The 13,361-nt window shown below is 38.4% G+C and overlaps 1 protein-coding gene across 1 annotated transcript in view; it reads right to left on the bottom strand.

Moving 5' to 3' along the window:
• Window positions 1-13,361, bottom strand: part of NBEAL1 (neurobeachin like 1) — a 2,263,075-nt gene that overhangs the window by 1,499,316 nt on the left and 750,398 nt on the right. The window contains exons 20-21 of the mRNA XM_044075407.1: window positions 6,510-6,595; window positions 1,908-1,997 (exon numbers count right to left, since the gene is read on the bottom strand). Coding sequence (XP_043931342.1) covers window positions 1,908-1,997; window positions 6,510-6,595 — 176 coding nt within the window. The remainder of the gene's footprint in view (window positions 1-1,907; window positions 1,998-6,509; window positions 6,596-13,361) is intronic.

Raw genomic sequence — 13,361 nt, 5'->3', positions numbered from 1 at the left:
GCAAGCAAGTGACAGGTGTTGGTCACCAAATATTCTTGGACTGGATGCCCTATTTTTCATTTAATGTACATTAGCAGTTCAATAAGCAATTCAAATATAAACACACATACAAGTAAAAAAACAAAACAAAAAAAAAAAAACAAAAAAAGAGAAAGAAAAAAAGTCTCTTAGTACCACCTACAGATATAACAGCTAATAGCTCTCCCTTTAAACCAAACCAAAATAACAGAACACATCAAACTGAAACAAACCAAAAACACACCACCAGCAACGTGAAATGGTAAAACAAAAGGATAATTACAGACACTAAATGCAGATACAGCTACCTGCTGCTGCTCTTACCTGGTTGCAGATGCTGGTTCCGCTAGCCTAGCCAATGCAGTGATATTAGCACAGTCTGTGCAGCTTAGAGTGTGGGACAGTCACCCTGCCAACTAATATAAATTCAAAACGTTCAACAAATCAACATAAGAACGTATGTAGAGTTAAACACACTACAGATGCAGCTCGAGTTCTCAGACGAATGCAGACTGGCTGGCAGTCTACCTCATGGAGCTGACATCATCGCACACGCCCCTGCACGTGATGACGTCCACAACAACTTAAACAAAAAGAAATTTTAAAAATACCCTGGGAAATTCAGAAATTAAAAGGGCCACATGGGAATTTGTGGCACCCTATTATTTTGCCCTCAAAACTGGTAAATGCCAACAAATTTGGTACGGTTGAGAGGTACGAACCTCCTCATTAGACTTCTTTTCACCATAGTGACCAATGAGAAATCATACCACAAAAATTGGACCATAAGAGTGAGACAACATCCCTCAAGATATTGACAACCATGGATAAAACTGGCTCCTCACAGACACTCCTACATTCTCCACCTTCAGTACCTACCCCTTCTTCTAAAAAAACTCTCAATTTACTAAGTTATAGTTCAATAAGCATGCTTGATAACCTTCTGATCCTAGACTGCGGAGATGGTCTTGGCAGCTCATTGCTATGTAAATATTTTGTCATATATAGCATATATGACACATTACCTATGCTACATAGTTACTCCATATACTAGTGTACAGCATGGTAGCTCAATTTTTAGCAAATACTATTTCTTAGTTTTGTGCTACTGTTAGTCTATTTCTGCATACTGTAACATTGTGTACGTATATCAACTCATCATAACTTCCTGTTTCTACCTTTGCCTTGTGCCCTGTGTCGTGCCTTAAAAATCTTCAGACCAGCACACTTACCCAGTTGAAAAGTGCATTAACTAAAATAAATAACACAATTAATGCTTTATATCTGATGAAAACAAGGCAAATAACGATAAATATCAGTAATGCAACACAACTCTCAAGAGCTGCCTAGTTTTATGAATCTGGCCACTTGGTGTTAAAATTTAAATCAAGGAAACCATAACAAAATCTCAGTAAGGTACTCCAACATGGTCACAGCTGAAAGACAAGATTTCTGACACAAAAACTCCAAATTCACCTAAAGTTTCACATTAAGAAGTAACAAAAGTAACAATCTTACACTGATAGAGCCCTATCATTATTTTAATATTAACTTTTTTTTCCATAGAATAATCTCATTGTAGACTTGTTTCACTCATTAAACCATTTTGTAATACCTACTCAGACTCAAAGGGAAACTAGAACCTGTATTAGTGTTCTACAGATAAGACTGCAACCAATTCTGCAATGGATGTCAGTCCATCACAGGACATATTTTACCATAAAACAATGTAACAAAGCATTCCCTCCTGAAAATATGCTAATGCTTAGTTTAATACTGCTAATCTGCCATCCCATGCTGGCTTTCAACACAACAGTCCCATTATTAATATAATATGCAACAATGAATAAAGAACCAATGAATCATCATTTAGGTAGGATGGTACATACCTTTATATCCCAATTCACTACTTTGTGTCCTGTAAGCCTTCCATGCAGATGATTGGGGGACAGATCAAGGCATATTACATGTTTACAAGCCTGTAATAAATGCAAATACATACATAAGGCGGCAGTTAACTTTAAATTACACCAAATTAAACTCAGAATAAATGCAGACATTTTAACACTATAATATCATGAAGCCTGATTACCTTTTCCTAACTTTTACAAAGAAAACAAGTCCACAAATCATTAGCGTTTTAGTACATTGAAGCTTAACTCCAAACACTTGGAGGCTGTAATCAAAAAGGTTTTCATCTGTGCACTTTTTTCAACAGCAGAAGGCATACTCAATTACTTTCAAGTTTTCTCCTCAATGGACTTCTTCTAAGCCCTAACGATGGCTCAGATGACCCAGGTTCAATTACCAGCTCAGACATTTATGGCAGGGGCAGGGAAGAATAACAGTGCCTATCCTGGAGAGGGGGGGACGACGACGTTCATCTCAGTACTCACCGAGGGTAGATGCGGTCCATAAAAAGGGGAGGGAACAGCCCACGAATGATTCTAGGATGAGTGGGAAGTGGGAACAAGACAGAGTAGGTCATAATGTAAAGAATCCCTCCTACCTATAGAAACAGGAGTCGGCTAGACCCCCTCCCTTCAGGATGCCCTTACATTGAAACACCAGCCCCAGCTGATTACCATAGTTAGTCTGAGGGATGAAAATAACTGTATATCCCTCGAGGGATGGGGATAGTGTGGTAGAAGACTAGTAGTCTTGAAGCAAGGTGGGGGACTAAAAAGGATTCTTTTCTTATGACATCATCAAAAGGGAGTACACAAGAAGTTAAATGGATGCTCACTCTAGCTCATGTCCAACTAAAAAGCAAGGAGGAGGAGGAGGAGAAGAAACTGGAAATTGACATCCACCTCCAGGAAGCTGGGGTGACCATTGTAAATGTGATCTTTCATCTGATTTTTAAGGTCTCTATGTAACAAAACTATTACATGGATTGGAATCAGAAGAGTTCCCATCTATTTGCAGATACATGGTAGCACTGTTAAAGATGGGAGATGGCAGTTTTAGGATAGCAGACCATGAAGAAATGTCATAGCACAGACAGTCATGGATTCAAAGATGAAGTAGGTCTTAGTACTTCGGGCTGAAGCATTACAGACGATTTGGACAGAAACCCAAAACAAACATGCAGTGGCAATGGGTAGGAACTAGTTTTGTACAGTGAATAATATACTTTTGCTTACTCAAGCATAACTCCACCTTACTGCAGAGCCTGTTCTCATGTATGTCTTTTATTAACCATTATACAACGACCCCCCATTAATATTCCAAAACGTGCACGCTGATTGGTCAGCATGCACGTTGTAAATCAGAGTTATAGTAATGGAAAAAGGTCCGTTCGCCCGGACTTTTCCATTATTCTCCGTTGCTTTTTACAATCTGTCTCGCTATGTTAAACGAATTTAACACAGCAAGACAGCTTTAAAAAAAGCAACGGAGCATCTCCACTACTTTTTTAAAAGATGTCTCTCTATGTTAAACCCATTTAACATAGCGAGACACTTTAAAAAGCAACTGAGATCTTGCTTTCTCTGTTGCTTTTGCCCACAGCTCTGATGTACTGCTGCAGAATACCAGACAGCTGTGGAAGGGCAGCAAGGAGGCATTATACAATGCCATTATTTAAGAAAAGTAATTATTTTTTTTCTTAAATAATGTCATTGTATAATAACAATAACCCACTTCTGGGTGTGGGTAATGCTGGATTTACCCACGGTTGTCTGTTTGGCCACTCGGGCTTCGCCCTTGTGACCAAACCACACCAACCGTGGGTAAATCCAGCATTACCCACACCCAGGCGTGAGTTATTGCTATATTTGTACACAGAATCACTGTAAAGTACTGCCTGTTGATTGTTTCTTACTGTACAAAATAATGTGTAGTAATTAAATGCTGCTGTCACTATTTACAATATATTCCGTACACTTGCACCTTGCATGTTTTATTGTATGTTATTTTTTTGACAAGATTATAACTGTTGAACTACGTACCAAACTTATTCCTTGGCTCAAGTTGCAGCTAAAAGGGTCAACTAATCAGTTCATTTACCCAGTGTTACACAGAAATAAATGAAAATAAGAGTAGCCACAGTCTTGGCAGAATGGGACATTACTGCCCCCTCCATTGGGTACAACAAAAAGTGACAAAATAATATGTCTGTTAGAATAACAGACTGTTTAATGAAAGGTTTACCCTCCACATCACCACACCACAGATTAAAGAAACAAAATTGCTTAGTAATAGGTAATGAAGGGTTCCACTGAAATATATCAAAGACATTCTGACATTCTGAAAATCTGTGGGGTGACCTGGACAGGGCTGTGCACAAGAGATGCCCTCGCAATCTGACAGATTTGGAGCGGTTTTGCACGGAAGAGTGGGTAAACATTGCCAAGTCAAGATGTGCCATGCTGATAGACTCCTACCCAAGAAAACTGAATGCTGTAATTAAATCAAAAGGTGCTTCAACAAAGTATTAGTTTAAGGGTGTGCACACTTGCGCAACCAGTTTATTGCAGGTTTTTTTATTTTTTATATTTTTCCTCTAACAGATTAGTTTGTTTTTCAATTGTATCATACAGATTATAGGTCACATTAAAGGTGTGAAAAGTTTTGAAATTATTTATTGTGGTCTCATTTTTTTTACATCACAAAAACCTGGCATTTTAACAGGGGTGTGTACACTTTTTATATCCACTGTACACTAGATCAAAAGAAACCTGATTTTTACGCCCAGAGCCAAACAACTGGCATGTGGTACAGAATGGGAAGGATGCCATTTCTCTTGTTAGCCAATATACTGCAACAGCCATGTTGTCCAACTTATCAAGACCCCACAAGTAGCCCTGGAAAAATGAAAACCAACAGAGCAGGCTACAGCTCTAACCATGGATGTGCAATTTGAATTCAACATGAGCCATAGTTTCCTGAACAGATATAATCTAAATGCGAGTATCTTACCACACCTACATCACCATAATGTGAAACTTTAAGTTGGGGGGGGGGTGTGACATTTCAAAATACATCCCTTTCTGAACAGCCATTCCATCCCCCTCCCCCATCAGATCAATTATCAGGATATACTAGGCTACAGTACCATGACACCATGCCAGTGAGACTATCTCACATGCAGGTAAGCATAAGAAACTGCTGACATCAGACCCATTATATAAAGAAACATAGAAGTAGACAGGCATGTCTGTAAAGATAATACAATGTAAAACACAAAGTCCTGCTGATGGGTGGTCAAATGTACCCAAATAACTGCCAGCAATATGGATCAGAGGGATGAAGGTCAGGCTACAATCCAGATGACCTGCACTTGTGACCAAGGTACAGAAGGGAGGATAAAGTGAGCAGGCATACCAGCTCCTCCCATCCTTGACTGGGAAGGCAAAAAGGTCCATTACTTTACTGACCACCAGTAGAGATCTAGTGTTGCTGCAAATAACACAAGCAGCATTAACAACAATGCTGACTACATGCTTATCAAATCAGCACAAATGCAAAAGTTCCTTATGACTGCTAGATACAATCCCTCCTCTCACACCCCAGCAAGCAGAAGGAAATAATGAATGTAGACGGCTGTCACGTGCAAGAAGGGAATGAAAAGGCAGTGAAGGAGGAAAGGGACTGGTGATTGGTAGGTTTGTGAAAAGGAAAAAAAAAGCACACCAAGAAAAAAATACCCAAAGATCTATGGAGACTAACCATTGCCCACAACATTCTCTATAAACCTTCCAGTACTCCAAGTTTAACAAACCTCATTACCCCTTACAAAAATCACACAAACTTCTTGTATACACCTCTAAACCTCATAACAGGGCTGGGGATTCTCTCTTCTCTAATACTGTTGGCAAATCCTGGAATCTTCTCCCTAGTGACCTAACCTCACTCACCTCTTTATCTCTCTTTAAAAACAGACAAACTCTACCTCAAATCATACTGGCTATGCCCCTGTGCCAAACCTGACTAGTCCCATAACTCTACAAACTCAACTTACCTATCTAGTCCTTACTATCCTCTGTTAACATCTTCCATCTGACTATACTTTTCTTATCTACCTTTTTCAACATTATTTAGATCCTCTTTACATACCTTTTCTTAAGTAAATCCATTCTATCTTCACTACACATACAACTTCCTTTCCTCTATTTCCTACTTAACCTGTACTATGTCTCCATACACTCTACTCATACTATTTTTTTTAACTCTTAACCTCAGTGTACATCCTTTTAAAATCCTCCAGGCTTTTACTGCACTGTACCATTGTCAATGACTTTTTTTTACTATAATTGCTATTTTTTATTATTATAATACCTGATGTTTGAGTATTGTTTGTACTTATACTTTTGAAACATGTCTTTGGAGCTTTTCTTCCCGGGCCTCTACTGAAAATGGACATATATCCAGTTAGATTAGCCCGGTCAACAAATGTAAAATATATAATATATGTTGTTTTAACAAAAGAAAAGCTTCCCATTCACTCTTCACCTGAAATGCAATAAAAACAACAACTTTTCACCTACCTTTGGGGTATAATGAAGTAGTAGTTTGTTAGGAAGATCTAAAAGCTCTGAATCCTGGCCTTTCAAAGGGCTAGCACAATTTGGACCTGTTAAAAACAGAAAAATTAATTTATTGAAATGTTTTTGGTCAGAAAAAGCACAATATGTAACAGTAAATTCTCAAACAGACCTAGTATGATTCCCAGAAAAACAATGACATAACCATAGTCAGTACTGTAATATGTACCATGAGTAGGAAAAGTAATTGAGCCTCTTCTTGAAACAGTTCCATCAGCACATCATACATGTGGGACTACTTATATAACATGCAAATACCCTCAAAGCTTTTGTCAAGCACTCGTATGAGCAGCCACAAATCCATTCAATGTCACATGCCAGACCTTAAATCTCTTCTATGAGGAAATTACACTAGAAGAAAAGTGAACAGATACAGACATGTTTTATCCTAGACAGGAAGTTGGCACCAAGTATAAAAATACTGACACTCATTAACAAAGGACAAGTACAGTATCAGAGGAAATTTCTTGAGATTTCTGGAATTAAAATGTATGTTCTTATTGTATCAGTTGAACTACAAGAGGACACTCCTTAATGGTTCTTGTGGTTGGCTTCTTTCTTTGCAATCAATGTTTGGCAACTTTCCTTGGAATCTCTCACACTCAGGGTGGAAGTCCTTGATCTGTCACACTGACATCTTATTTGGAATACTCCAAGCTCCTAATCCGAGACACCACCAGTTTTGCTCCTGCCACTAAGTCAGCACCATTCTTGGAAATCAAGAAATAATGAAGATTTAATGTCTACGCTGCTTTAAAAAGGTGCACACTTACTAGTCTTGCAGGCTGGACAAAGGGTACAGAGGGGCTGTGGGAAATCAAAAGGATGTGCTTTTGAGACTAAAGAAATAAGCAATAGTTGTTTTGGCCATTAGTTTTTAGTTTTGTTTTATGGCCATATTTAAGTTCTAAAACTCATGTAAAGTAAAGTGAGAGACAATGTATCTTCACTCAGGTATTTTGTGCTACTGAGTTTAAACAGCTTAAGCAATTAGATGTTTCAGCTGATAGTTCTTATTCTGTTGGTTTACGGTCATATTTGCGGTGCTCCATTTTCAACGAGAGCACTTACAGCAAAAAAAAAAAACTAACTACCTGTAACTCTGTAACCACCTCCAATATCTCTAGAGATGTTATGAGTCTCTGTTTATACTACAGCTACTACATACAGTAATATATTGGTAAACCTTACACTAGTAAATGGACATTGAGGTCTAGCGTTTTTATGAAAACAGGACTGTCTACTCACATTCGGAGTATGGTGCTATTATTACTTGCATGACATTTTGCGACTGCTGTATTTAATGGTGTTGCATAAAACAAGGCATCTTTGCTGTACTGCTCTGCTGCTACTATTGTTAATGTAATACGTAGGCATTGATATGCCACATATTAGTACCAGTACACAAAGTCAAGCAATACTGCCTATACAGTGTTGCAAGGGCTTTTTGTCTTAATTGTACATAAACCTAACGGCTAGGTTAATTGTTAATCATTGTGCTCCATTCCTTAATACACCCTGCCACCCAGAAGACACAGTCAACTCAGCCCAAGTGCAACATCCTGCTGTAGGATACACTACAATGACCAGGACTCTCGCAGCATCTTGGGTGACCCTCACCAACCAACTGATAAAGCATCTTGGATACCCAGCTCTTTTAACTGATTTTGTAACTGCACTGTCCTAGTCTTCATAGAAGCATGCTGCAAAGAAACCTCTGTACTCCTCTTCCCCTTCGTCTCACGCTAACCACTAACTCTCCACCTCTACTGTTTAGTCTGGTGAGACACTGTTTTACTTGTTCCTAGCCCTGTAACATTGCTGTACTGTTGCCCCTGTATACTACTTTTATCTACCACTCAACCACTCTGCATAAGGGTATTGTAAAAAAAAAAAAAAAAAAAAATATATATATATATATATATCTAGCATTTATTAACTCTCCCTTTCTGTTCTCTGCTTTACCAGGTGTCCTTAGCTTCCCTGTTTATCTAGCCTTAGGCAATATTATTTCCAGTTGCTTTATTCCCACCTTATGCCATATTTTAAATTCTACACTACCTTCTTGACCATACAGCAATACATACTGCCGGTTTATGCTCTTTTTCACTCTCTTCCTACCTGTGCCCGCATAAACCTTGGAGACCGTTTTTGCTGGATTCTTGTGTTGTTAGGGCTTCCAAGGTCTGGTGCAACACATTCCTTTTGCCCTCTGCTACGGGCTCGCTCCACTCTCCTACCCTTCCCCCATTCCCAGCCGCACCCTCTCATCACATTTATACTTTCCTAACTCCTCCTATTCATTACCTCATCAAAATCCTCCCTTCCAGCTCACAAGACACACCCCTTCACACTACTCCCACATGCTTGCACTTTTATCTTCCCTTGAGATGGCTTCACTCACTAATACACTCCACCACATAAAGTTCCTTTTATTCATTCTCACCTACACTGCTCCTCTAGGCCTGCGATTCCATGCCACCTTTATTTACACCACCCTTAGCCCATCTCCACAATCATCCAGCACTTGTACCCTACCATTATCAGACAACAGTAACAGTTACTCTGACATCTCATCTTCTTTCATCTTAACCTATACCCAGACAATCACCCAAACAAAACTACTCCCTACAAACTCCAAACTTAAACTTTGCCTCTCACAATACTCCAGATTCCTCCCAAGGAAAAAAAAATACCTACACTATTATTCACCTTCTCCTCCCACTTACTCAGTGTGGGGACATCCACCCCAACCCTGACCTAAACCACACCCAAAAACCTAATTCAAATTAAAAACAAAACCAACTACATTTTATAACAAACATTCACAGTAATTGTAATAAAATTACCGAATTTCATGCCTGGCTAACTACTCACACCCCAAGTATTGCCGCAATAACTGAAACATGGCTAAAGTCACATATTTCAGACACTGAAATTCTTGCTCCAGGCTACAACATAATTTGCTCTGATAGACTCAACAGAAAGGGTGGTTGTGTTGCATTGATCTATCAAAATTCCCTAAACCTCACTTCCTAACACAAACCAGTCCCTACATTTGTAAATTTAGAAGATGTCCTGACATCTCTTCATATTAACAGCAGCAAAAGCCTAACTACTGCAGTAGTTTATATCCCCCCAGGCCAGAGCATTTCCATTCTAGAGGAATTCCTATCATAGATAAACCTAAATGTATCAAATGAAATTACAATCCTAGGAGATACAATATTAATTGGCAAAATCTAACCTCCAACTCCCCAGCCAACAGCATAAACTTGCATAGCTTTACTCAGCTTATCAAAACTTTCAGCCATGGCCTAGCCACAGGATCAAAATCTACCTTAGATTGGATATTAGTCACCCACCCTCACAATTACTCAAACTCTGGCACCTTACTCAATATACTAAGTGACCAACTCCCAGCATACACCCACAGGACTCACCCTCAAACAGTCAAAACACACTCCTATAAAACATCCAGGAATCTCACTCACTTTGACCAAAATAAATTCATAAGCATTCTAAAAACCCATAACTGGCTCCCACTAAAAACTCTCAACCTAGACGAGGCAGTTAATTATTTTAATAAGCTCTTTTTGGATACTCTTACTAGCTTAGCCCCCATAGTAAGTACCAAGCGAATAAAAGTGAATCACGCCCCATGGCTAACAAAACTGACCAAACAATGCCTCCTTCATAGAGAAAAAGCATGGAAAACTTGGCAAAAAGATAAAACAAAGCAAAACAAAATTAATTACAAGCAACTCAGAAATAAAGCTAAGAAGCTAGTCATACAAGATAAAAAAAAAATTTTCTCTAAGCTAACAATCTTACAAAATAATCCAAAGAAATTTTGGATGTCAGTCTCCACTCTACTTAATTCTGGCACTTTACAAAATCCGTACCCTGCACCCAAAAAGACCCCACAGCAAATTTCCCAGGATCTCAACATCCACTTTATTACCACCATTCAAAAATTAGTGAAAGACTCCAACAAGTCTAAACCCACACTCCCAGAATACAAATAATGTCATACAAAATGACAACACACCACTCACTCCTGACGTATATTCCAATCCACCTGCAACTCCTTTTTCTATTTAGCCAGTACCCACCTCTCTCATATGTAAACTCTTAAACTCAAACCATGCTCTCTGTCTGCTGATAACCTTCCCCCGAAATATTTACAACTGGCAGCAAACACAACTGCATATCCAGTTAGCATTCTTATAAACTACTCTCTCAATGATATGTCCCATGTTTATGGAAAAAAATCTCTACTACATGAAGGCGGAAACCCTCACGACCTCTCAAACTATCGCCTCATCGCTATACTTCCCCCATTATCAAAAATCCTTGAGAAATGTCTACAGACACAATTACTCAAATACCTCATTGATAATGATCTTCTGTCTCCCATACAGCACAGCTTCCACACAGGGCACAGCGCTGTTACAGCCCAGCTCTCATTCACCGATACTTTCAACAAAGCCTTAGCTACTGGTCACCCCACTTCAGTAATCCTGCTGGAGCTATCTAAGGCTTTTGACACAGTATCCCATACCAAACTTCTGATCCAACTAACAAAACTTGGTTGCTCCCTCAAATCCAACTGGTTTACATCATACATAAACAATAGGCAACAATCAGTAAGGTGGCATAACGTCCAATCTGATTATCTGTCAAACAGCATTGCAGTCCCACAAGGTTCCATTCTAGGACCATTACTCAAATATCAACGACCTCCACAAAGCCTCTCAACTAGGTAATATTATCCAATACGCCAATGATTCAACAATAATATCTACTTCCAACAATTTCTCGGACCCCTTCACAGTTACTCAAAATGCATCTATAGAGATGGAATCATGGCCAAATGATGCACAATGGCTACTAAACGCCCAAAAAAAAAAAAAAAAAAAAAAAAAAAAAACTATTATTCTCTTCAAGACCAACAAATATAGACTTCAAAATCTTTTCTAAAGATGGAACAGAAATGGAAATAGTAAAATCTGCTAAACTAATAGGCATTACAAGATGATGAAGTTTTAAAAAAGAAAAGTGTTTGCAATCCACCCCTGCATCCCCAACTGAAGAATTTGGAGGTTGTGGTTAAAAAAGAATTAAGAGAAGGTGTATGTAAAAAATAAGATCCCCCCCACCCAATTTGACTAAAATTGAAAGGGAATTACTGCAAGAATTCAAGAGTAACAAATGTTTAAGAATAATGAAACCAGACAAGGGGGGGGGGGGGGATTGTTCTCATGAATAGCATAATATATGAAGCTAAGATGTTAGAAATATTATAAGATGGGAACAAATACTCAGAGGTATCAATGAACAAAATAAATATTGCTTACAAAAGGATTTATGCTGCATTATACGATTTATTATTAGAAGGGGTAACTGACAGGAGCACCTTTGATTTTTTACATAATAGTAAACCAAGAGTCCCTTCTATATTCAGGATACCAAAAGTCAATAAAATATTCATGATCCACCCTTACGCCCTATATTACCTGCAGAGGGTTCAGTGATGCCCCCCTGCAAGGTATATGGATGTCAAATTAAACAGCTTGGCAATGAGGTGGGGGGGGTATATTTTTGAAGGATTCTTGGGATTTCTTAAGGAATATTAAGCAGGAATTATTTAGGTATGAGGTCAAATTGATCACCATTGACATTGTTGATATTTTTGGTTCAATACCACATGAAAAAGGACTTGAGTGATTTGAAGAGGCCTTGAGGCGAGCTGAGTTTTTAACCCCTAATGAGTTCAATATATGTGTACGACTTATTGAACTGGTTTTGAAAAATAATTTTATTTCTAGGGAGATTTTTTTGCAGTACGCTAGTGGGGTGGATATGGGGGCAAGGTGTGCTCTGATTTATGCTAATTTGATATTGTCCATTTGGGAGGAGAAATGTCCTCAATAGCCAATACAAGGATAACTGGATATTTTATAAGTGTTTCCTGGATGACATTTGCATTTTTTGAACAGTGTAAAATACTGATAAAATTCCAAGAATATTTCAAACGTCAAGAGTCCATTGATTTTTTTTTAAGGTTCACCTACAATATTGGACACAAGAAAGTTAATTACTTAGATGTCAGCATTTACAAGGATCATACCTCTCAACCTGGAAACATCAAAAATCTGGACAAAGGCCCATGAAAAATAGGTACAAATCTGTATGCTGATTAACATAAAATTTGCATACATAATTATGTAACCACACTTACTCAAATGGAATTATGGTATATCAACTTTCAAACACAAACTAAAGAACAGACAACCACAATATGGTCCCCAGACACTCAGCCCTGTAGTAAATGGTAACCATTTTTTTAAATGTGTAGCAATGATGTTCACTGGGAAGGAAGAAGATGATGAACCTTAGGATTATGTTTTCAGTGACTTGCAGTATGTGGGATTTATGGTAAAAGTAGGGCATTTAATGATAGGCAATATTCTAATCTTAGCAAAAGAATATCATAGTTTGCTAGGACCTGCAAAAGTTATTCTTCGTGGCCTACTGACAGGGGTGTAGCTACAGTTTGTGCAGCCCAGGGCTGTCTGAGTTTACTGCCACCCCCCCCCACACAAAATCATAGTCGAATGGGGCCTCCCCCTGTAGCCATTCCAATGTCTCATTACTTGGCTATTTCGCCCCCTTTACCATAAACAATGTAATGTGCATACTGCTTTACTTCTACAATGATTTTGATTTATTTAAAAGTTTTATTTTATAGCAAAAACACTAATAGACCTCTGCTAAAGCAACAGAGACTCA

This window comes from Protopterus annectens, chromosome 6.part1 (assembly GCF_019279795.1).
Source record: "Protopterus annectens isolate FY-2018-M chromosome 6.part1, PAN1.0, whole genome shotgun sequence".
Classification (NCBI taxonomy): Eukaryota; Metazoa; Chordata; order Ceratodontiformes; family Protopteridae; genus Protopterus; species Protopterus annectens.
Note: the sequence above shows the minus strand (reverse complement) of the source record. Positions and strands in the feature narration are given on the sequence as shown.